The sequence below is a fragment of the Ailuropoda melanoleuca genome, chromosome 15 (genome assembly GCF_002007445.2).
Source record: "Ailuropoda melanoleuca isolate Jingjing chromosome 15, ASM200744v2, whole genome shotgun sequence".
Classification (NCBI taxonomy): domain Eukaryota; kingdom Metazoa; phylum Chordata; class Mammalia; order Carnivora; family Ursidae; genus Ailuropoda; species Ailuropoda melanoleuca.
In genome coordinates, this window is record NC_048232.1 from 15356541 (window position 1) to 15381480 (window position 24940).

General features: G+C 40.5%; 1 protein-coding gene across 1 annotated transcript in view; it reads right to left on the reverse strand.

The window, feature by feature from the left end:
• The window catches only part of CUBN (cubilin), a 259861-nt gene that overhangs the window by 153670 nt on the left and 81251 nt on the right, over positions 1-24940 (reverse strand). Inside the window, exon 28 of the mRNA XM_034644347.1 lies at positions 15981-16131. Coding sequence (XP_034500238.1) covers positions 15981-16131 — 151 coding nt within the window. The remainder of the gene's footprint in view (positions 1-15980; positions 16132-24940) is intronic.

The following is a 24940-nucleotide window of genomic DNA, read 5'->3' on the forward strand; positions in this document are numbered from 1 at the left end:
TATTCACAAAAAATCATGAAAACTTCTATTAACCAAAAAATTAAATATGTAATGAATTTACTTGACACTTTGTTTCATAAATTCAAACTATCATTCACCTAACAGTGAAACATTAAAAAAGGAATAATTAAGGATGAAAGTGAAAAATTATAAAGTCACACCAAGAGCTGAACTTTTTAAATTATAAATGAAAGCAAATGACAATTATAATTCACAACAAATAGTGGAGTTTTTAAAGACTGTATAATGTGAGTCTTCCAAATTTTATTTATGCATCATTTTCCACTTAATTAGCTCTGGAAAAGGGAGTCAGTTCCAATATCAGAAATGTGATTTAGAGCCATATCAATGCATACTAGCCCATCATCAATCAAAAGAAAAAGAAGGTAATCCAAAAGTCCCATTGTGTGTAATTTTGATAAAGAGAGAACGTGTTCCAAATGCTGAAATGAATCAAAAGCTAAGTTTAATTCCGCCTCATCAACAATGTGTTACTCATATTGGATAGCATGGCTGTTGGTTTTATTTGATTTACTATTTCTGCATCTCCTGTAATAGAAACAAGGTTTTTGTCTTGTTTTTAATAAAGATTGTGGAATCAAAAAATATACCTATTTGAAAAGGTTCTTCACCTCCATAGTTGCTATCAGTGTTGCTAATATCCAATATTAAAAACTTTCTACATAAACAAGTATCCTCATTTTACTTTCCTGTTAAGTTTAAATTTGGAGAGAGGGAAAAACTTTTTTAAAAAATATAAATAAATAAAAAATTAATTAATTAAAAATAAATAAATAATAAATTGGGGCGTGTGGGTGGCTCAGTTGGTTAAGCATCTGACTCATGATTTCGGCTCAGGTCATGATGTCCGGTCATGGGACTGACCCTGCATTGGGCTCTGTGCTGGGCATGGAGCCTGCTTAAGATTCTCTTTCCCTTTCCATGTACTCCTCCCCTCCCCAGCCTGCTCCCTCTCTTTCACTCTCTCTCTCAAGAAATAAATAGATAATAAGATAAAATAAGATAAATTTGATGGGGGAGAACAGGAAGGGGAAAAAGTGTTTTGTTCACTGCACTATTTTGCTTGGTGTAGGGTTTAGGATTAGACAATCTCTTGTTAAAATACACTTTCTTCTAAATGAATCACAGAAGGGAACATCTTTCTAAATCCATCCACCCATTTTGGAGACAGAAACAACAAGACTTCTGGAAAATCGCAGGTGTCAACATCTCAGAGTAGAAACAATGATACAAGACACATGTGTGAATATTACAACTAACGAAACAGCTGAGAAAGCACACAGTTGTGCGTGGCTATGCAATAATCTAAAAATCATGTGGTGGTCAGTCATGCCCGTGGCTTTGCGTGGGTGACGAGGGGGTCACAGGAAGGGGAAGGAAAGAGAGGTGGAGGCTGGATGAGGCTGGAAATGAAGGAAGTTACATTAACCAATCATTATCAGGAAATAACGTAGGAGGTGATGTTTAGACTTCCAGTATCCTCTCCATCATCATGTTACCTGTCCAGTCAAATGAATAATAAAATGTGAAAGAAATGGAGAAATTTTCTATAACTGGGCTTCAGGAATCTAAAACAGAGGACAGTGACTTAGAAAGCATTTCAGGGGTTGTCGTAAGGAAAATGATTAAGTGAGGAAAAGACTAACCAAGGAGCATACAATGGAGTGAATAAAGTTTGAGAGAGACATTTTTGGAAAAAATAGAGAGAGTAGCTCTTTATAGCCAAGTTGGTAAGAGATTTTCATGGAGGAGACAATGTAATTTCAGAGTTGCCTAATTTGCATGTTAGGTTGCAACACTTTTGAAAATATAATAATATTCCAAGTGCAGCACAGGCTGTGACATAAGACTAAATGGGTTCCAACCTTGGCTGTGTTACTACTTGCATAACTAATTTAACCTTTCTCATTCTCAATTTCTTCATCTGTAAAATGAAGCATTAATCCTTAACCCCACAGGGTTGTTGTACAGATTAAATGAAAAAAACCAAAGCAAGGTTTTTCATTAAGCTGTTCATTAAGCTACCATAAAGATAGTTAGTTCATATTTGCATGGTAGCTCATAGTTTCTCAAACTGCTTTTAATAAACAGATTAATGTATTTGAAATTCCTAACAATTCTATGCAACAGTCAAGAATGATCGTATCAGATCGTTATCAGCTATTCCACTTAGGGACGAGCAAAGTGAGGCTGCAGAGGGCTGCTGGACTTGCAGCTCGCAGTGTGAATGCACATCTGGGGCCACAACCCCATGTCTGCCCAGCCCCCCAACCCCCTACTCCCAGTTCTGTGTTCTCTCCACTATGCCTTGTTGGGCACTTGAGCCCAAAGGCACTGGAACGGCAGTGTTGAACACTGTAGTCATTACTGTTCTGTCTATCACTGAGGGGAAAATCACCACAGCAACCTGAAAAAAATAAATAAAGCAAATCCTTTTTCATTTAATGTGAGGCAAATCTGACAAAATCTAATATATTAATATCATTAGACAGCAGCTGGACTAGAATAGAGTAAGGTCCTACAGAGAATCACATGTTTTTCAGTTTTAATTAGTTAATCTTTATGAAACTTTTAGTACTGGTGACTGATAATCTATTTGATTCCTTTTCCTCCAAACTCCCAGTCATCAGCTGAAAGGAAGTGCTTACCTTATCAGCAGGAAGCACATTGATCTACTGAACTCATAACAAGGAAGAGTGAAGAGCTGTTGCTAAACTTGCTTACTTGTGATGATAATTTAAATCTTTTTCGTAAAAGGACTTTGCTAATACTGCTTTCCCCCCTTGGTCTAAAACAAGCAAGTTATAAAATTTCAGAACGCACACACAAAATTAAGCATAATCTACGTATGTTCTCTCCTCAAGGTTTTGGGTTGTTGGTGTTGTTTTTAGGTAAAAGAGTTCTAATAAAAGCAAATCAGCAAGGAAACAGCTAAATGGGATCACAGGCTCAAAGTTTTAAGTGTTTTCTGTATTTCCCTACAATTGCTCAAATGCAGTCTCTTCTTTACATGTGGCATTTTCTTGAAGCTATGTTCCATAGACCAACAGCACTGGGAGGGTTGCCAGCATGGAACTGGTGTGGTCAAAGCCCACCTAGGCTGGAAGAAAAGGAACAGAGAACAGACCCAAACAGGACATCTTCATATCCTTATCCTTTAACTTCCAGAGGAAACACCTGAGAAATCAGTGGTCAGTGTTAAAAAGGAGGTGAAAAGCCAAACTACAGTAAAAGAATAAATTTTAAACACAATAAATCATGATGCTCATACATTTCATCAAAATGACTGATGCAGATTGTAACTGTTTTTCTATTATTCAAAATTAAAAATATTCTCTCCTAGGGGCGCCTGGGTGGCACAGTGGTTAAGCGTCTGCCTTCGGCTCAGGGCGTGATCCCGACGTTATGGGATCGAGCCCCACGTCAGGCTCCTCCGCTATGAGCCTGCTTCTTCCTCTCCCACTCCCCCTGCTTGTGTTCCCTCTCTCGCTGGCTGTCTCTATCTCTGTCAAATAAATAAAAATCTTAAAAAAAAAAAAATATTCTCTCCTATAATACCTTGGGAGGTGCCTCACTGCTTAGCCCAGTTTCCCTCTGACGTGCGAGAGGGCAGCATGTGGAGGCAGTGGGGTTGCTGGAAGACATTGCCAATAAGGATTCTTCCAGTGAGGCAGGTATGATGCAAAATGGCAACGAGGAGCTCAGAAGTGGGGGATGGTCCAACCCAAGGCAAGGCTGAACTATTTCCTGGAGTACAGAGGCCTCACTTCTGTTTCATTTATGAGATATGCAAATAATATAGGTAAAGCAATTTTGAACAGAGAAATTTAAGGATGGGGGTAAAAGGTGGAGGTAGAGAAAAATGTGAGCTCCCTAAAATGGCCAAAGTTGTCCAAAGGTGACTGTAGCATGTAGAAGAACCACAAAAAGTCAGCAATTTTACCTGTTAGTTCTGATTTTACCAGTTTATTCCCCAACAGTCTAAAAGTAGATGCTGCTCTCCTGGGATGCAGGAGAAAGGCAGAGGGTAGGTACCTATCCTACTAAAAGAAAATAGAAAAATCAGATCACTAGACTCTTTGGAGACAAGGCCAAGGGTAGAACCCCCAGAATTCATTTGATTTCAAGGATATGATCTTATCTTAAGGATTTGCAGATTAATTTTCTGGGAGATTTTGTGGGTTAGCACAAGCTAGAGCAATCACAGATGAAACCAGAGAAGAAGATCAGGTCATAAAAAGACCAAGGAATGAGAAATTCTCCTGAGAATAAAGGAAGAATAAAAAAAACAAAGCACAGTGAACCCAAAAGAGGAGAAAGTTGTCAAAAGCTACAGAAGCTCCTGTATTAGGGTGAATAGTGTCCCCTAGAAATTACATCCGCCTGGAATTTGTGAATGTGACTGTTTTTGGATACAGGGTCTTTATATATGTTACCAAGTTAAGATGAGGTCACACTGGATTAGAGTGGGAGCTGAAATCCAATACAATAGGTGTCCCCACAGGAAGAGGGACATCTGGACACAGACACACAGAAGGAAGAAGGCCACTGAGGATGGAGACAGAGATTGTAATTATGCTTCTAGAAGGCAAAGAAAGCCAAGGGATTGCCAGCAACCAGCAGAAGCTAGAGGAGGTAAGGAAGGATTCTTCCCTAGTGCCTTTGGTGGAATGGCCCTGCTTACACCTGGATTTTGGACTTTTAGCCTTAGGAACTTTGAAAAAAAATTCTGTTGTTTCAAGCCTCCCAGTTTGTGGTATTTTGTTACAGCAACCCTAGGGAAACTAGTGTACCTCCATTGTTTTCTTGATAGACAGGGTGGCCAAACTTGAAGACAGACACAAAACTACAGCCACTTTGAATGTAATATCTGAAGGAGTAGGGGTGTGTAAGCTCTCCCTACTTCTTGCGTTAATTACTTCTTATCTATCACACTGAGGTTGAGATAATGGTTGGTTGAGGAAAAGGTTAGAAGATAGAGAAAGTTGGTCTCAGTCTCTTTGGGCTGCTATAACAAAATACCACAGACTGAGTAGCTTATACACATCAGGAATTTATTTCTCAAAGTCCTGGAGGCTGGACGACTGAGCTCAGGGTGCCCACATGGTTGGGTGAAGACCTTCTTTTTGGTCGCAGACCTCATATGGCAGAGGGATCTCTCTTGGGCCTCTTTTATAAGGGCCTAATCCCAAAGCCCTCATCACCTCATCATCTCCCAAATGCCCCACCTCCTAATACCATCACCTTCAGGGTTAAGCTCAACACATGAGTTTTGGAGGGACACAAATATTCCGAGTCAGCAAAGTCTCCTGTTGAGAAGTCTACAGACAGACTTAGGGCTCGGTAGCACAGAGGAGAAATGCAAACCCAAGAATTAAGGATAATGATTTTTAGCACTGAGTAATCAGTAAGGGCTTAAAAAGTTTTCTCTTCCATGAGGACCTCATCCGAGGCCCAGACTTTGAGAAAATCACTTGTCTGACTGATTTCCATACAGCAATGGATATGGAGTAGGGTCGTCTCTTTTCAATGGTAGGGACAAAAAAAGAGAGAAAGAATAAGGCCATACCATGAAGTTAATGACTTGGAAAATAGAGGTGAGGAGCTCAGAATCGATTCTGTCCATAGTTACAAAATGACTTTTAAATGACTACATAAGATGTCATAGAAATATTAAAAATTAAGCTTATCATAGCTATCTGACTCTCTGAGATATCCTGAAGCTGACTATTGAAGTATTTCACCTTAGTACACCACTAAAGAGAAATGAACCCAATGGAGCCATATTTGGGAACTTTTCACATAGTATAAATTTTAATTTCCTGTATATGATAGGATAACAATCTTTCATTTTGACCCAGAGAAGTATAGCCAATCGTGTCATCTTTTCATTTTGATTAACTATGTCCTTTCTCTTCCTCATCTATTCATTCTGGCCAAATTAAACAATGGTTCCTCAGAAGCAATTCTTTGCTTATAATTCAGAGGTCAATCAATAACTCAATCTCTTTCTCTTATGCATTTTTTAAATTATCTAAGAGTTCTGGACAAAACATATGAAAATAGTATAAAAATATCTTCCAAGGAAATGAAATAAGACCAAAGCAACTGGACTAATTTCCCCCTAAAAATGCATGCCTAGTCCTACCTAAGGCTACTAAAAGGATTTTATGAAATCCCCCAAATAGGCAAAGGTTGAGGAAATGTGTTCTCTTGGTGCGATTTCCAAGTTCAACACTCATACTTCTATTTTAAAGTATGCATTCTAATCCTGCTTTCTTTTGATTTAATTGTTTTGGCCCACAGTATCCTTACTGGGAAAGGCTCATGAACAACCCCCGCCCTCGCATGGCTCTGCAGCACGCCCCACCACCGGTTCTTTTTCTCTCCTTCCCCAACCCCTAACCTGTCCTCCAGAGCCAGGGTGCTGTCTACAAATGGACAGATGTGGGAGGGAGCACCTTGTCAATGGTCATGTCCTCTAACCATCCAAGTTCTGTCCAAGCCTGAGCCACAGGATCATTTTTTGTGATGATACCATGGGTGCAGGCCTCTCGAGGGGCAAACACTGCAGGCATCCAGCCTGCAAGGTCATTTCCCTGGAGAGGGGCAAAACTTTCTCGGGCCGGGCTCCTAAAGTAACCCCATCGAGAGGTGCACTCTGTCCCCTTTTGTGGACCTCCAGTCAAGCCAATCTACTTTGGCGGCAGCTATCCTTTCACTCTTCACTGTAATTAAGCTCCTGTAAACTAGTTTGGGTAACTAAAGCATGGTAACAGAGTAGATATCGCTGTGGTCTACCCCAGCTCAGAAACTTGGGATTCCATCAACCCTATACAGCAACTTCCAAAGAGGAGCACTTTATAAATGAGTAGCAGAGCAGATACTGCGTTGAAGGACAAACATTAGCTATTTTGAACTAGCTGTTTGCTAAGTAATGTGCTTCCCCCCATTATTGCTACTTGAACTTGAACAAAGGAGGAATTGTGTAATTTGGTGGGGAGACCTTGGAACCAGAATATTATTTACTTGGGAAAGACTGCATATGCTCATTTTCAAACATTCATTATCCTCAGTGGGAATTTAGTTACAAAATGACCTGCTATAAACTCTGACCATCTCTGCGTTGCAATATAGCTTAATCTCTTCTGCAATGAAAAGTTGTAAGGAAAACGTACTTGCTTTTAGGCAGAGCGCAGCTCTTGAAACCAGAGGCTTTGGAGTTCTACACCACACCTTGGTTTTGTGTCCTGATTCTATCACTCATTGGATTTGTGAGTTTGGGGAGGTTATTTAACTTCTCTAAGACTCCTTCCTCAGTGTTCTTATCTGTAATGTGGGGATGATGATGCTTACGTCAGCGCATTATTGGACAAAACATGAGACAATATTTAAAGCACTAACCAAAGGGCTCAACACATGGTGAGTATCACCTTTTTAAGGTGATAATATCAACATTTTCAAAATAACATCAAACATCTTTAAAATAATTCCTTCACCCAGCGATAATAAATGAGATGTCAATTAACTTCATGCACCAAACATTTAAATCGTATTTTCATTTACTTTCATTTTCATTTTCATTTCATTTCATTCACTCTTTATACGGCAGTTTATTTTTATCACAATTAATATCTTAAAATAAATTTAAAGTTACATTTAAGTACTAAAATCTCTATCAAGTAGCTTGTCAATAGTCTATGTATAACTAGGAGAAAAAAATCAGGGACAAATGTATTAATGTCCTTACTTATATAGAGAATATAAAATTCTATTAAATATTCTAGAATGTAGGGGCGCCTAGGTGGCTCAGTTGTTAAGCATCTGCCTTTGGCTCAGGTCATGATCCCAGAGTCCTGGGATCGAGCCCCACATCAGGCTCCCTGCTCAGCGGAAAGCCTGCATCTCCCTCTCCCGCTCCCCTTGCTTGTGTTCCCTCTCTCGCTGTCTCTCTGTCAAATAAAAAAATAAAATCTTAAAAAGAAAAAATCTTCTGGAATGTAGTTACTATCCTACCTCAGAGATTCACTCTTTGTCAAGTGAGTCAAAGCCACGGAAAGCTGCCATTCGTTTCTCTGAATACACAGGGGCACATGAAGAAATCAAGTCCTTGGATAAATAATGCCCCAGACAAATATGGCAATATGTAAGTGAATGTTCAAAAAGAAAAATTCTGGGGGCAAAAATTAATGTTCTACCCTGAACACTGTGTTTGTTCTGCGTTGTTTTAGTCATTTTTGGCTGCCACAAAATTTGAAACTGTGAAAAAAAAAAGTGTGGTTTCTTTTTTTGGTGTTGAATGAAAGAGTGTGGAATCCCCTGGAAAGTATGTGCAATATCTATCAGGGATGTTGTTGCTAGGGAACAAGAACACAAATAGAAGATTCAAGAAAGCCCTTCATTTGGCCCAAATCTCAAGGACTATTACAAATTGTGCAATATATGATTTGGGAAGGTCATGGTTGTTTGGGAGTTGCTTTTTTTTTTTTTTTCTTTTTATAACTGTTTCAAAGAGGAGCAATGGAAATAGAACTCGAACTTTTTCAAACAGTAGCAACACGGGAATTGGGATGCAAGACTCCTAAAAGGCCCTCACTGGTTGCAAGACTTAGAGCCAACGGTAAATGAAGGTCAACTGTGTGTATGTGTATTTTCTGTTGTCAAGGAGGCTAATAATGTCAGGATTTAGCTTTCCCACTCATTCTGAAAGGTCTGCATATGTTTAACGCTGCCTCTGATTACTAGGACCTTGCTGGAAAGGTTCTGAAGCCAATGCAAAAAGAGGTACATGGTTTTCTTAGTAAATTATTATCCCAATATTACCAATGTGAGTTAATTTATAAACACATTGTTTCAAATTAGCATCATCCATTAAGAGCTTCTTTGCAAAAAAGATGTAAGTGAGAATTTGCCATAAATAAAAATCAAACACAGTATCACAATGTAGAAATCTATGCTTTGGTTCTACATGAAGACTGTGTTCATTCAGTCTCCACGCTTAAAAGTTTGCTGTATCACAAAAACAAAAGTTCAAAATATCAAACAGGCTGAAGTGGCCAGAATAGGCAGGGTAGGATAAAACATGTATTAATGTGAAAGAAAGGCTAGTTAGTGTCTAGGGAAATAACTTTTAACTTAAACACAACTAATGTTTCTTTTTTTTTTAATTTTTTTTATTATATTATGTTAGTCACCATACAGTACATCCCTGGTTTCTGAAGTAAAGTTCGATGATACAACTAATGTTTCTTAAAAGCTTCTCTTTTACTTAAATTTCCACCCAAATGGGACAGGATTTCTTTATCTTATATCACACTAAAGAATAAAACAATCACAGGAGTCCATGTTTTTACCCATTTGTCTTTACCAAGAGATTGTTTACCGACTTACAGAACAGAAGGCTCCTTCCTGATTGTCAGTGAGGCTACTTTAAAGGCAGACTGGGACAGGTGTTTTCACCGCTCAGCAGGAAGTGACTATGAAAGCAGTTCGTCACCAGCAAGAGAACGACCTCTGCCTGACATGAGGACCAGACGGCGAGATTCACATCCCAGCCTTGTGAGCATGGCCTGGATCTTTGCTGACCGCAATTCATAAAATCACTTTCCCTGCGAACATCCTACCTCCAGATTGTTGTGAATTTTTGCATCGTGCAGACGCAAGGCTCAGGACAGACAACAGGAAATAAAATCCAAGTTCTTGCAATCATTCTGACCGATTGATCTCTGACAACCTGTCCTGCCGCAACTCCCTCATTCTCTGGATTTCAGTGTTTCCCAACTGTTTGGTCATTATTGCCCTTCTAGGGAACCTTCCTAGATACATTTCCTCAAGTTCCCTCCCATGGGATGTTACCATTACACATATACTATATGTTATGTACGATACATATCTGTGCTTTATCCAGTAAGTACAAGATTTTTTTTTCACTCTCCCAAGAACCAATTTTCATGCCCATGCCCTTGGGGTTGGCATTGAGAACACGTGCTCTAGCTGAAATCCTTGCCCATTACAAAATTTGGGTGCTACGTCCCAAGTCTCCCTGCTTCTACTTAGAGATGTCTCCCTCTCCCAGATATTTGTCTGACTGATCAATTCTTGTTCATTCTTTATAACTCAGCTCCAGTATCAAAGCTGTCTGGAGAGACTCTCAGAATCCCTCAGGCTATCCTCAATCTCCTCTGCTCCCACAGCATCATGGATTATCGACTTATTTCTATAGTTGGTTTATTTGTCTGTCTCCCCTACTGGATGACTAACTCCCTAAAGTCAAGGATCCTGTCCCCTTCTTTGTTATGGGCTGAATTGTCTCTGCTAAAATTCATATAGTGATGCCTTAAGCCCCCGTACCTGGAATGTGATTATAATTGGACATAGGGCCATACAGAGGTGATTACGTCAAAATGAGGCCCCTAGTGTAGGCCTGATTCCAGTCTGACTGGTGCCCTTTTACGAAGAGGAAATTGGGATATGTGAAGAGACACCAGGATGTGTGCTCACAGAGAAAAGGTCATGTGAGGACATACAGCAGGGAGACTACTGTTCACAAGCAACCAGAGAGGCCTCAGGGGAAACCAAACTTGTCAACACCTTGATCTTGGACCTCAGGACTCCAGAACAGTGAGAAATAAATTTCTGCTGTTTAAGCCACCCAGTCTGCTGCATGTTTTTATGGCTACCTGAGAAAACTAATACACTCCCTATATTCTCAACTCCAAGCCCAGAGGCTGGTAGTGGAAAAATACATATACTGGTTGGTTGGTTGGTTGGTTGGTTGGTTAGTTGGTTGGTAGGTTGAACGGATGAAAAACATGCTCTTGATAAATTCCTGCTTCCAGAGGCTATGGGCAATCACTCTAACATGATGCACAATTCCAAATGATCTGTTCTGTGGAGAGCAGGCCCATACCTCCCCCAAAGGGCCAAGCTTATTCACCCTCACACCCGAAGAGGGATGAGCCAGCACTCGCATATAAGGCAAATGGATACTGTTATTACAAAAGATAAAACCTTTTTCCTCAAAGGGTGAACCTCTTAGAAACCTCTAAGTCACAAAAGGAATAAAAATTACCAACGAGAAGGAATTCCCCTGAAAGACCAAAAGTAAACAGACTATTGAGAAAACCATGTGAGGAAAAGAGAAATAGAGGGAAGGTCTAAGAGAAACATTGCTGACCTCATGGAGGATCTTTGCCAGGGCTCTAAAAATATATTTTTCGAAAGCCCTTTCATATGGTGCTACATGTCCATAAGTACTCAAGAAGGGACTGGCTCATGTTCAAACCAAATTAGCCATGGAGGATCTTGATAAGTTTTTTTAAATGTTCTCCCCAGCGACTTCCCTCAAGGCTTAAGAAATCTCGTTAACGGCTAAAAAGAAGGCAAAATTGAACCAGCCCCATTCAAGAGGCTGATGTCATCTATCTCCCCAAAGAAAAGGCCACACTTTCTTTTGTGAAAACCTAGGGTGACATCACCTCCCGATCACATGCCACTTAGCCCTTTCCCTACTATTCCCAGCTGAGGGGTTCTCTCCCTTTGCAAATGTCACTCTTTCACTCACAAAGCTCCTTGACCTTGTTTGTATGCTGGATCCCACTGCCTGTGAAAGAGGGCCTCTGGGAGGGTCCGCCAGAAGAGGCGAGGGGTGTGCACCGCCAACCGGGAGGGAGGCCTCTATTCACACGGCTTGCAGAGAGTTCTATATTCCCTTCAACAACCCAGATGGAGGCCCCCAAAGCCGAATTCAGCCCCCGGACAATGCTGTCAACACTGAATACTGTGAACCGTTTAGCCAGGCAGGGCAACTGTGGCCATTTCTTTCTTTCCAGAGCGGGATTCTCTTTGATGGTTTGCATAAAGGCGAGGCAGCTCAGTTTAATCTCACATCTACAGAGCCTCTTTAAAAATGGGCCCACAAATAAAGCCTGATTGTACATCCATGTTCTCAGAGCAAATAGAAGATTTGTGCAGTTGACAAAGAAGTACATTTTGAAAACAGGCTTATTTATTAATTGGCAAAATAAATGAAGTGTGGGGCGGGGGGGGGTAGATTCTCCCTCAGCAGCAATGCTCAGGAAATGATGCCAGTGTAGATTCTGAATTCTCAGTGAAGAGCTTTTTGGAGCTCTTACTGCACAGTTTGGAAAAGAGCTAGGGGGCAGGGGATGGGCGCCTGAAATGAGATCTCTCGAATGAGAAGAGGCTACAGGTTTAAAGTCCTTCCTTCTGGGCAGGGAAGGAAAAGCGGCATGAGTGCTCGAGTCAGGCTGCATGTCCTGGGCCCTGGCCTGCCACCCTCACTCTGAGACCGAGGTCTGGTGGGTCTGTGCAGAGATGAGCTTCTTGAAATAACCTTCACCTACGCACGCGCATGTGTGCAAACATGTGTACTCAACAATATGCCTATTATGCTGTCACACTGAGACCAGGTTTTTAAAGTGTTTTGGATTTTGTCTTTGCTTGTTTTGTATTTATTTGTGTTTTGTGTTTTAGTTTGTAATTTGAATCCTGCCACATGCCACGTGGCTTCAGGGCTTCAAGGTCCTGCTAGAACTGCTCTCTCTGAAACCTCACGGATTTACATGAAAGAGAGGGCGTGGCCCCTATTCCTGCCCGAGCCCCTAACTGGGTGACCAGAAGGCTCCGGCTACAGCTCAGCCCTGCAGCCCCTCCGGCACCCCTCCGGCTGACCTTGGACCCCAGCCCCGCTGTGTGTTGCGTGCCTCCTACTTACCCTGCTGTCTCCCACCACAGGACCTTCTTCCACTGGGAATCCTTTTCCTTCTATTTGCCTATGTAATTCCTGTTTATTCCTAGATTTTAGTTCAGAGGTCCTATTCTCATGCAGGACTTCTCTGACCTCCTGTCTAGATCAAACTCCCTTTCATGTGCTCCGTGGCCCTTATCACACTTTTGATTTTATGTTGACTTGTGAGCATATTGCTTGGAGGCTACTTCCCATAGTCACCCGGCGGAGCCCTATAAAACCAGGAGCCAGGCCTGCGGATGGGAGTCACACCCTGGTCCCAGCCCTTGCACAATACCTGGCCCAAAACTGCTCCTCAGTATCCGCGCAATGAACACATGAGTGACTGTGAAATCAGATTTATGTCTTCAGTTCATCTCTGCTGGGTAAGAAGTGGGAGAACCTCTTACATCAAAGACCTCTTTCCTGACCCTAGTCTTTACTGTTGGTCCCATTCCCCAGGCTCCCTCAAGTTAAAGACCAAGTCAAAATGCAGAGTAGAAACTCTGTGTACGTGAAGCACTGCATAACTATAGTACATGATAGTTAATTTTGCACAGATCTAGACCACTAACAATCCCCTTCCAGAAAGTTCTTTCCAAGTGTAATTTATATATAGTGGGCAATACAGAGTTTAAAAAAAAAAAAGGGTTCAGTTCTGGTCCCATTTGGCAAAATTTTGTTGTACAACTCTGATTCCAAGCTTAGCAAGTTTTCAGCAATTGGGAGAAAGTTGTGAAATAGTAAACAGGAAACGAGAATAGACAGAGAATGTCTTTGACCCTCCCAAAGAAAGACAGATTCCAAATAGAACTGGTAGAAAAAAAAATTTCCCAAAAAAACCTCAGAGCTTTCAGCAGAGGATTCAGCCATGTCCAGCATGTTGGTTGGAATACTCCAGTGATACAGTAATCCAGTGTGCCCAATAATGGCCATGAAATCATACTCCTTAGTGTGGCCCTGCGGGTAGGATAGCTAGAACAGCCTGGAAGGGAGAGGAAGCAACCCACCTAGAAGAAAGGTATAACCAGCAACAGCAAAATCACTGCTCCTAAAACCCTCCATCCTAGATGCATGGCAGAATTACTTAGGGAGATTTTTTAAATTAGCCATTGTCAAGGTCCCATCGAGGATGAATTAAATCTTATCTCTGAAGGCTCAACCTGAGACATGGGTTCTCTTTACAATTCCCACGCAATTCCAATGTGTATCTACAGCTGAGGACCTCTTTCCAAGGCCCTGAGTCTCTACCTCCTGGTTAGCATTTCTTCATTTCCACCCTTCTGTCTCACGTGAAAGCTTTCCTCCCCTCTGGATCTCTGAAGCAATAGGTTCTTTCTTACAGAAGCCCCAGCTCGTATCCTCCTGACATTGAAAGATTGAGGATATTATCCTGCTGGTAGTACAGTGAGCCCTTGGAGCACCTTAGAAGTTTTGTCTAGTCTCTAGAGATGCTGTCTTTCTACCATTTTATGTCTCCAGCCTTAACATCTGCTCTCGCCTTGCTCTCTACAGACTAGCACCATCAGCATTCCCTGGGAGCTTTTGAGAAATTCATTTAGGATTCATGGGCCTCACCTCAGGCCCCTCTATCAGACTCTGCATTTTAACATGCAGTGATTCACATGCACGTGAGAGTCTGAGAAACACTGTTCTGGAAAATATCTGCAGTCTTTGAAAATCTGGGTCATTTCTCAAGATGTTCCTGTGTCTTCTAGGTTTTTTCACATTCTTCTCTGGTTGCCTTAGAATCATGCCATTTCTGAATCACAGAATACTAGAGATGGACTATATTACACAGATAAATCAATCCAGTCTCTTCACTTAACAAGTCAATATAGTTTACATTTCAAGGTTAAATCCACCCCCTCAGTGAAGAGAACAGGCCAGAACTCCCACAGGCTTAATTATCATAACTCGTTCACTTTGGGAATTCCTAATCTGTATTTCAAGCTATAAGTAGCTCTGTGGATTACCACTGAATATTTTTAATTACCGAAAGCCCCATATTTGTATTTTAACAGAAATACACCCAGTCTCCAGTTCATATTAACAGAACATCTAACACTCTTCAGTATACAATAAAGGTATTCACTTCTGTATAGTGCCAAGATTCATAAAATAAACGGACTATGATTTTAACAACCCTCAAGAGCTAACCACAATCCACATTTATGTGTGCTCGCCTTGGGTTCAGCCCTTATTCGGACAGTAGGGCCACCATTTAGTTGTCTGTGTGTGATTCCCAGTATAATAGCCCAATTCCACTTCTCTTTCAAATTGACTGAAACAGACCAGTGAGCCCTAAGACCTTGGTTGAGAACTGCTACTATAATAGTCACAAGGACTGTATTTGTTAGGTGTGGATCCCTCTAGGAGAGTGGTTCTCAAACTTGAATCACCGGGAAGACTAGTTATGACATGGATTATCAGGCTTCTGTAGGTGTGGGATGGGGCCCAAGAATTTGCACTTCTAACAAGTCCCAGATATTGTTGATGCTGCTCTTGGGGGACTACATTTTGGGAACCATTACTCTGGGGCCTACTCTCGTTAGACTGGGCCATGTGAGGTCAATCTACAAGTTTCGGAACTCTCGTTAAACATGAATGTTCATCCTCAGAGGAATGACTATCCCTACCTGCTTTCTAAACCTCCAGTTCGTAGGGGGGTGCTGACATGCCCCGACTCCTTTTGGCAGGTACAACACATGCCCTGGCTGTGTGAGTTTTCTACTCCTGCTCCTCTCTCAGCCCAGTGCTTCCCCATCCCCTTCTCTCGCAGTGTCTCTCATCCTTGCCCTTTTATCCCCACCCCCACCATTCCTTCTCTGCTATGTCAGAATACTCCTTGAATCTCATTCCATTCTACTCCCCCTGGGAGACTCTAAGGCTGCATTGCAATTTGCTTGCCACACCCAGCTATAGATTTTCCCCCCTAGAAACTTCCCTCTGCTCCCCTCCTTTCTCTTCGGCAATTTATTGTTGCAAAAACTTCAGCAGCTATCCACATCCCGTCCTCTCTTAGCCCTACCAGGATTAACTCCCCCAGAGCCACCAGTGTCTGAGGAAATGGTCCAAGGCCTAGCACTAGACTACTGCCCAAGTTCCATTACTCGTGGGTGGAATTATTTCCAAAGAGGCAATTGGGAAAGGAATAATTCTTAGTCAAACAGCAACTATCAAATACAACTAAGATCAGCACAGGGCTTACCGTGAATGAACCACTGCATCTGAAATCCTTTCTCATGGTGACTGACCCCATCGGTGTAGAACAGCACTTGAAGCTTGGAGCCTGTGGTGCTCCCTGCCAGTGGCATATCTGCTCCACAGTAGCGCCCAATCCGCTGGGAGCCGTCATAGAGCTGAAATCAAGGAGAAACTTCCCAATGTGAGAAACTTCATATGGCCAGTCAGATAAAAAGCAAAGTCTCCTCATGGAGCGAAAGCTGCTCCTTGGCTGAAAGGTTAAGGGTAAATCTGCCGAGGTGGTTTGAGCACAGGAGGCTTCACATAAGCATTAAAAATAGACAATTATATAGAGAGAGTTTTATGGGTGATTTCTAAGCCCAATAAAGCTGGAAATCCAAATACTAATGTTTGGTTTTAGGTCAGCCCCGCAAGTTCCTTCGAAAGTATAAATCCAGGCACAGGATAAGGAAATGGTGGCCTGGGTGAGACGTGTTCACGCATTTATGACACATGAGAGATGCTCAATGAATGTTAGTCTTATAATTGTAAGATGTATACATTTTTAAATCAGTAGTAACTCTAAAAATTTAGACATTTTAGAAAGCTATGTAAAAGGTAAATACAAAAATTAATCCCAGTGAAGATAACCACTCTTAATATTTTGTTAATACCAGAAGTTTGTCTTGCCAACATTTTTTTTCATTTGCTTATATATGTTCATATACACACATGCCCAGGTGTATATGTGTGTGTATAAATTCAGGCTACTTATTCAATTGTATTCCCGGTTTTTCTCTAAGCATGTCACTCAATAGTCTATGTAAACATTTTTAATGGTGGCATAAAATGCTACTAATCTGGTATAGTTCATTGAGGACATTTCCAATTTTTTTCCCAGTGTGAGTATTTGTTTTCTATATTAAATGTCCCTCAGGAAAGATTCCTGTAAGGGGAATGAATCAAAGAGTATCAACTTTTATCACTCTTGATATATATCATTAAATCTCTTACCAGAAAGTTTATACCAATGTATCCCCCACTAGCACTTTACTGAAATGGGTCTTACGGGGACCTTGGCAATTACGACTATTATATTTAAAGCTGGGGTTGATAGGGAAAATTTTTTGGTTTTACAATTGTCTTAACTTATGTTACTTTGAGGTTGAAGGTTTTTTATGCTTATTAGGCATTTCTATTTCTTCCCTTGGAACTTTTCTGCTGAAGTCTCTGCCCACTTTCCCAATAAGCTCTTTGTACATCAGTCATGCACCCTTTAACTGCCTCATTAATTTCATCAGATGCATACCTCTAAACTAAAAAAAATAAGCTTCTCTGCCATATCTCTTCAATCAAGAAAGATAATGATAATCCGAAAAGATTGGCTCCTCATGACTCAAGCCAGTGTATTTTCTTTTAATCCACTAATGTCTACGTTGCTGTCTTTGTTCTAGTTATCCTCGGAATGAACTGTCTGTCCATCACAATGAAATTGAAAATACCAATTGTAGACTTATGGACTTCCTTGATTATTCTCTTACAGAGTATACATATGTTAGAGTATGTGTGAGTGCATGTGTTTGCATGTGTCTGTAAGTAAATGCATAATCTGGATTCAATACAATCCAAATTGACAAAATTATGATTATTTTAAAGATTTACTTATTTTATTTTAGAGAGAGAGAGCACTTATGAGTGAGAGGAGGGAGAGGTAGAAAGGGAGAGGGAGAAAAGCAGACTCCCTGCTGAATACAGAGCCAGACCCAGGGCTGGATCTCTGGATCCCAGGATGCTGAGATAATGATATGAGCCAAAATCAAGAATGGGATGCTTAACCAACCAAGCCACCCAGGCACCCCAGCCAGATTATTGTTATTTACTGAAATGTTATGATATAAAATAGTGTCTGAAACATATTGATTGGAACATGGAAAACTTTATCATCAAATTCTACAAAGCACGCCCATGGAGCCTTCCCTAATCCCTATAACCAGTCATAAATTACTTTTCCTTTGAAACTCCTCTGCTTTTTATTTGTGCTTCTTTGTAGAAATGGTCACATTCCTTTGTATTCTAGTTACGGGCATGTATGTCTTATCTCCCCTACCGATGATGAGTTTCCTTAGAGCCTGGACCACCTCTCCCTGTTTCCTCTGCCTCTTTCAGGCTTAGTTGAGGGCAGATTCCCAGTACATCTGGGAAAGACAATGGTTTCCCCCACTACTGCATTTATTTCAGTGGGACTTAATCTGCACTATTACTTGAATCCTGCATAGTTAGATACATACCAAGGTCTTACAGTCCTAAATTTCAGTATTTTCCTTTTAGGCAACAAAGAGTCTGGATCCTTTGTGGCTGTTCTGTAGATGGGCAGGTGGGGATCAGGCAGGGCCTTGTTCAGGGTCATAATAAATTACAGATTTCTAAAGCTTGGCCTGTCTCATTGAGTTCTCCAAACCAGCTGCTCATCAGGTGTGTGATATTTGGGGGAAGGTCAGAGATTTACAGAGAGACACTCAGAAGTCTGTTATATAACTCACCCTTCTCAGCATTTTAAGCAAATGAATAAAGACGAAGTTTATTCTCCAGGCTCATCATTTCAACTTCCTTCTGATTTTTTACAACTACCACTGCTTTGAAGAGGTGTATTTATTAGCACATATCTGTCTAGGTAGTTGGCAGAAGCCATAATGAGGGAGAAAAATGAAGGAAAGAATAAAGCAACACAAAAAGAAAACGAGACAACAGAAGAATCCTTCCCTTCTGATGGCAGGCCCCCCCATCTGGCACGGGGTGGAAGTGGGGGAGGAGGGCCAAGCTGCACTCTGCTTACTCCTAAGTCACTGCTTTGCCCATAGGGTATTTATCCCAGCTTCAGAGTTTTGTGGGGTTTTTTGTTTTTTTGTTTTGTTTTTTTATTAAATCCAGTGTACCAATTCCAATTCAAAACTAATTAATACAAAAATAAACATACTGTTCCCAAGCAGAGGTGTAAAAAGCAAGAAGCACTCTACCACTTTCCACTCCAGAAGGCTCATTCTTAACTTTCAGTTGTAGTTCAGTGATCAAAACTTTAATTATTTCACCTTTATGCAACAAAATATGAGGTAAAATTTCTTTATAACCATAATCACTCTAAGCTTGATGGATCTTCTGAAATGGTTATAGTGACATTTTGAGGAACTGTCATTTAGATTCTATACAAGATCATAAGCAATACAGTATTTTTGCCTCCCAAGCTCAGCAAGGTTAAGAAATCTGACGTTTTCACATGACTGGGAGGAGATTTTTTTTTTCTTCCTTCCGGATAGGATTACCTCATTGAAGGAGAGCCCCTGAATCCCAGTTGCTCTTAAATAACACATTGTGAATGGGGTGGGGAGTGGGGGGTGCTGATGAATGACAATTGGTTTCTTTTTGCCTTTGGAGGGGAGAGAGTGATGCACTGAAACAACAAATAGACATTGATGAAAATGCTTAAATATGTCAAATAAATGAATGAATTAATTAGTGTAGAACAAAACCTCTACACAGAACACCCCAACCTCCAATTTTATGTCCTTCTAAAGTTTACACTTAATTAAATCAGGGTGGGTTTTTTTTGTTTGTTTATATTCACACAGATGGCTAACGTCACCTCTACAATTCGTTCCCGCGTAAATTTACCACACAAAAAAGGAACAGTCATTTTTCAAAGTACACAAATACTGGTTGCCATGGAAACCAGTAGGTGCCTGCTGCTCCTGATTCTGTTTTCAGAGCAGAATGCTAACCACAGGACGTTCCAGCTGTGACTCATTGCAACTACTGGCAAGCATGCCTGCTTGGTCCTGCTAAGGGTATGATTTCCCTTGCTTTTAGAAAGCCTAAAGATCCCCTTGGTCTGAACAATACTTGAGCTTGGAAAACAGTCCACAAAAGGAAACTAGCAGAAATTTAGAAAAGAAAGATCGAGATTCGCACTTTAAATATGCAGATCTAATTTGTATAACTATATTGAGAAGTGGTTGTTTGTTTTTTTTTAATACCTGAAATGCTGCGTTCACTTTCTGGTTGGCCATTAAATGCATCTTCGAATGTAAATATGTTGTATACATACAGCCTCCTGAGTGGAATCTTTTCAGTTATTCTCTTAAGGAGACTCTTCATTTAGGATTGATGTGGCTTAGGTCTCCCTACCCCCCACTGCACCCTGAAATATCTCAACCACTCTTAGGACACTCAAAGAGGAAGGAAATCTCTTGCTTAAGCCACATTTACCAACTTCTATCTACTTCCTTTGCATGGGTTTGATAATTTGGCGCACGCATAGTTTATGAGGCCATTAGTGACTTCAGACCCCAGGTACAATATGAAATGACCCGTGGACCCCTTCTAACTATTAAGAACCATACATACAAGGCAGAAGACATGAAACTGAAGATATATCACTGACAGAGCTGAATTTTTCTAAGAGTCGGGGTTCTGTAGGTACTTCAGGAATCACTGAGTCAATTAATGTGTACCTCAACCTGTTCCCTCAATGGGAATCAACTTTAAGAACTGCAAGCATTCTCAGAACAGAAGTGTACCTTTCAAGGGCTTCTTTGCTGCTAAATTGTTTTATGATTTTGAAAATTTATGACTTCAATGAATGAAATTATAATCAGTTGTTTCATATACATGAGCATGGGATGTATAGATGACTTCTTTTCTACACCCATTCGGGAATTACAGTGAGTAACAAATAAAACTCAGCCTTTCTATTCTAGATGGGCATCTAATTCATATTTTTTCTAATTCATAGTTTTCTTATTTCCTTGAAATTTTTCTGAAATAAAACTTTTTTATAGTGGATGGCTAATTTTAAGAATTAAATATCATCCAAACAGAGAAATAAAATCAAGAGTCTCTTTGGGATGATATTATTAAATTATGGAGAAACTTTGGGAAAGTTTTTTTGGTCCATTTTCTATTATAAATCTTTAAAAACTTAAAAAAAAAATTATCCTTTAGAGTTTAACATGTATGGAAATAATTTGCCTGCCATGAGGGAGAATTCTGGGTGTAACAGAGAGTCTCGTCATATTTATAGAGAATGAAAATTCTAGTCAGTGTAAAGAACATAGTCAAAATTTCTGAGAACTATGCTCAATGAGTTTATAGATCACCTTGCAAAGCCAGTGTCATTAACAGGTTATATTCAACCGCAAGCAGGAAAGTAATTTCACTTGAGGAGCATACTAGAGTTATGTTCACTGTGATCAGGCTGTAGGTACACAGTCCCGTCCAGCTCTAAACTTTGCTTAGAATATAATCTCATGAAAATTACTTTCCCTTTCCTAGTTAAAATTCCTTATAAATTTGGCATCATAATAGTACTTATCTTATACGGTTGTTGTAAACAGCAAACGAGACAGACCACGTAATAGGTTGAGTGCAAGACCTGGCATATGGAATGTGCTCAAAATGTTACTTTAACTCTTGATCGGAGGCAAAGGGAACCAACATTTTTTTCCAAAGAAACCATTCTAGAAATAGCTTTGAGAGAAAAATATGATGGGTATAGAGAACTTGAGCTGACTCATGTAAAACAATTCACAGAAATCATCCCTGGCAGACCAGACAGGGAAGCAGTGAATCAATGAATCACTTGTGAGGAGATGGACGGCCATTGCTTGCAGCATGTTGCTATGACAACATGGTTCTGTGCGGACACTGAGCCCATTCCCCATGTGCGTGACGCATAGCCCATAGCAAATCATACTGTGGGGGAGAGTGTAAGCATGGTGTGCGTGTTGGGGTGGAGGGAGATCGTGGATCATAACAGGATGGTGGCAAAGAGAGCATTAGGAAATCAGTCAAGGCTGCCCTGAGGATGTGGAGAAGGGAGGGACAAATGGTAGGGAAAGTGGCTCTGCACATGTATCTCTTGTTGCTGCCTCCTCTCCTGTGGCTGTCCAGCCAGCCTGCAGCTCTAGCTGCACTGTCACTGGTGTTCCAAAGGGGTGGGAACTGGTGAATTCTTGGGGCATTTCTTCAGATTCCCCCCCCAAACAACTGTAACGGGACCTATGAGAACTGCCTCATGAAAGTAATTATTAGGAATGTTACTGCCAAAGTTTACACATAAATCTCCTGGGTAAACCTGGAACTTTCAGCATTTACTTTAAATTTGAAGGTCTTTGAAATGTTCCTCTAACAATAGTAGAAATTGCCAAACAAGATTCATAGAGTAGGGTAAAAGGCTCCCATTGTGGATGAGAAAAGCCTAAGGGGGTAAAAGCTTAATCGAATTGTGGAGGGTAAATTAGGCAAATGTTAAAGATGAAAGCTAATAGACAGAGAGCATGGTAGACTCTGGTTGGCTCCACGATGGCCCCAGGAGGCAGGGTCCTCCATCAGACACGCGGCCGTGCACCATGCTCTCTGATGCACAGGCACACATCTTCCCCACGGCACAGGAAAAGCCACACTTCCATGTGCTCACAGGGTGGGGCAGGAACTATGAAATACCCATCTAAAATTAAATAATTACTCATAATGCTGGGCTTTGCATGACAGCAAGAAACCCATCAAAGACCACATTCTGAGTTATTCTGTGTCACTCTGAATTAGATGTCTGTCTCACACACAGATGAGATGGTGTTCTTACCAAGTGGCAGCTCGGTGCTGTTCCCTCTTTATAGCACATTGACATTTTTGTTTCTGCTTTCTGTATATTACTCATGTTAGAAGCCACAATGGCTGATTTGTTTTTTTCACTTTTTAAATCATTGTCTAATCACGGATGTGTGCAAAGATTTAGCTATAAGAATGTTTATCTCAGCATTGTTTATAATAGTGGAAATTTGACAAAGATTCTAAATGTTCCACATGAATAAGTGGCCATATTGGGATGACAGAATGTGCCACGTTGTAAATGATGTGGCATTATGAATAACACGGGAAAATATTCACAAGCTATTGTTACCTGGAAAAAAAAGTCATTATAGGATAGTACATACAGAATGATCCCCTCCGAATATTAAAATAAAATATATAAGGAGCAACTACAGGAAATGAATACCACCAAAAATTATTAGTAGGGATAGGGGCGCCTGGGTGGCTCAGCCATTAAGCATCTACCTTTGGCTCAGATCATGATCCCAGGGTCCTGGGATTAAGCCCCGCATTGGGCTCCCTGCTTGGTGGGAAGCCTGCTTCTCCCTCTCCCACTCCCCTTGCTTGTGTGCCCTCTCTTGCTGTTTCTCTCTGTCAAATAAATAAATAAAATCTTTTTAAAAAATTATTAGTAGGGATATAATTTAGGTTATTTTTATTTTATCTAGGTTTTTCTATATTTTCCAAATGTCCTGTAAAGACTATGTATTCCTATGTGATCAGATAAGTTTATTTCTTCAAGCATTATCTTTGGGGACCTACTGACATAGCAATGTAGATATGCATTGGCAATGATTTTCCATTCTCAAAATTCCATACCGTTTTAGGTTCTTAGCTACCCAGCTGGTCTACTAAAAATATTATACTGTCTATCTCCATTGTCTTTTATACACATCTCAAGATTATACGTGAGAATGAGTCCATTAAAATTTTATTATATAAGGTAATCTCCTTCAGCATTAATTTAAAACCATATTTTGTCCCTAATGCTTCCTTTTTTTTTTTATCATAAGTAGGTTTTTATCATTAATTAGACTAATTCTTTATTTAAAAAGAATTCCTTCAGATGTCCAGGGACTTAAGACTTCTCACAAACACAAGTTCTGGTAGTCACTGATGGAGCCCTAAATGCCTGATTCCCTCCCTAGTGGTAAGCGAGATGCACTGAAAGCCAAGCCTACTCTCCCATGGGAACATGAACATTTAATTCCAAGAACCACAGCACTCTCTCTGCCAACTACACCGCCACAGCAAAACACTAAACATCTTTAAAAAATTATTCTGCCTCCTAAAAGCCTCACCATCTGTGAGAGGTGGACTCAGAAACAGGGAGAAATCTGCTTCATAGAACGAAAGGAATCATAGAACCAGGAGTTGGAAGGACCTCGGGTACTGCGTTTTTGAAACATTGAAGTTGGACATCTTTCCTATTTTAAAAAAGGAGACAATCAAGATAATTAACCGAAATCCACAACAATGATTCCTAATTCTAAAACTTAGCATTCTGAGCTCTGCATTCTTATTCAAGCCACGTGCCTGTTAAATGCTAGAAGGGACCCTCCATGCACTGGCTGCCTGTGGCCTGTGTGAGGAGAGAGCCAGGTGAGGACCACCAGGGAAGGAAGTGTGGATAGAGAGCAATTTCAAGTTTCAAGCCTCTGAGGTGATTTCTACTGTCTACAGTGTAGGGTGGACATTATCTGTAGGTCTGATTATCATTCACCCTGATTCTGTCCTTCGTGTTTGAGAGACTATTCAGAGGGGAAACACACAGAGTTTCTTTTGAATCCAAGAGCAAAGGCTATCTTTTGAAGGCTGCTGTGTCTGCCTCATTAACTGCAGCAAATTAATGCAATCACATGAAAATTCTTCAGTGTGAGGGATGGTCAGGAAAGATCAACATTTCCTTTTGAGGAAAGGGATTTTGATTACACTGATATAAATATCTCTCCTTTTAATTTGTTATGATTAAAGAAAAACCACACTTTACTTGGGCAATCCTGGAGTATTAAATTTCTTCTAAAATGCTTCTTGTTACTCTTAATGTGAATATCAAGTATTTGGCTTAATGAATCAATAGATACACTTCATTCTAAACTTCTGAATCCAGATCACGATTAAGCATAATGCTAGGCTCATAGCTGGTGTAGAAACATAAACTGAATTGTTTGGGGTATCGTTGTCACTTTTTATGAGTGTTTTTGCGTAGCAGTTATCCTCAGAATTAAAATAGCTTATGTCTGAATTGTAAGCAAAATGCCAGGCATCCTAGAAGCAAACTTCCTCTGACAGACAGTGGCAGGAAGCATGACTCATCTGCCTGGGAAGTGTTTAAGGAGGTGC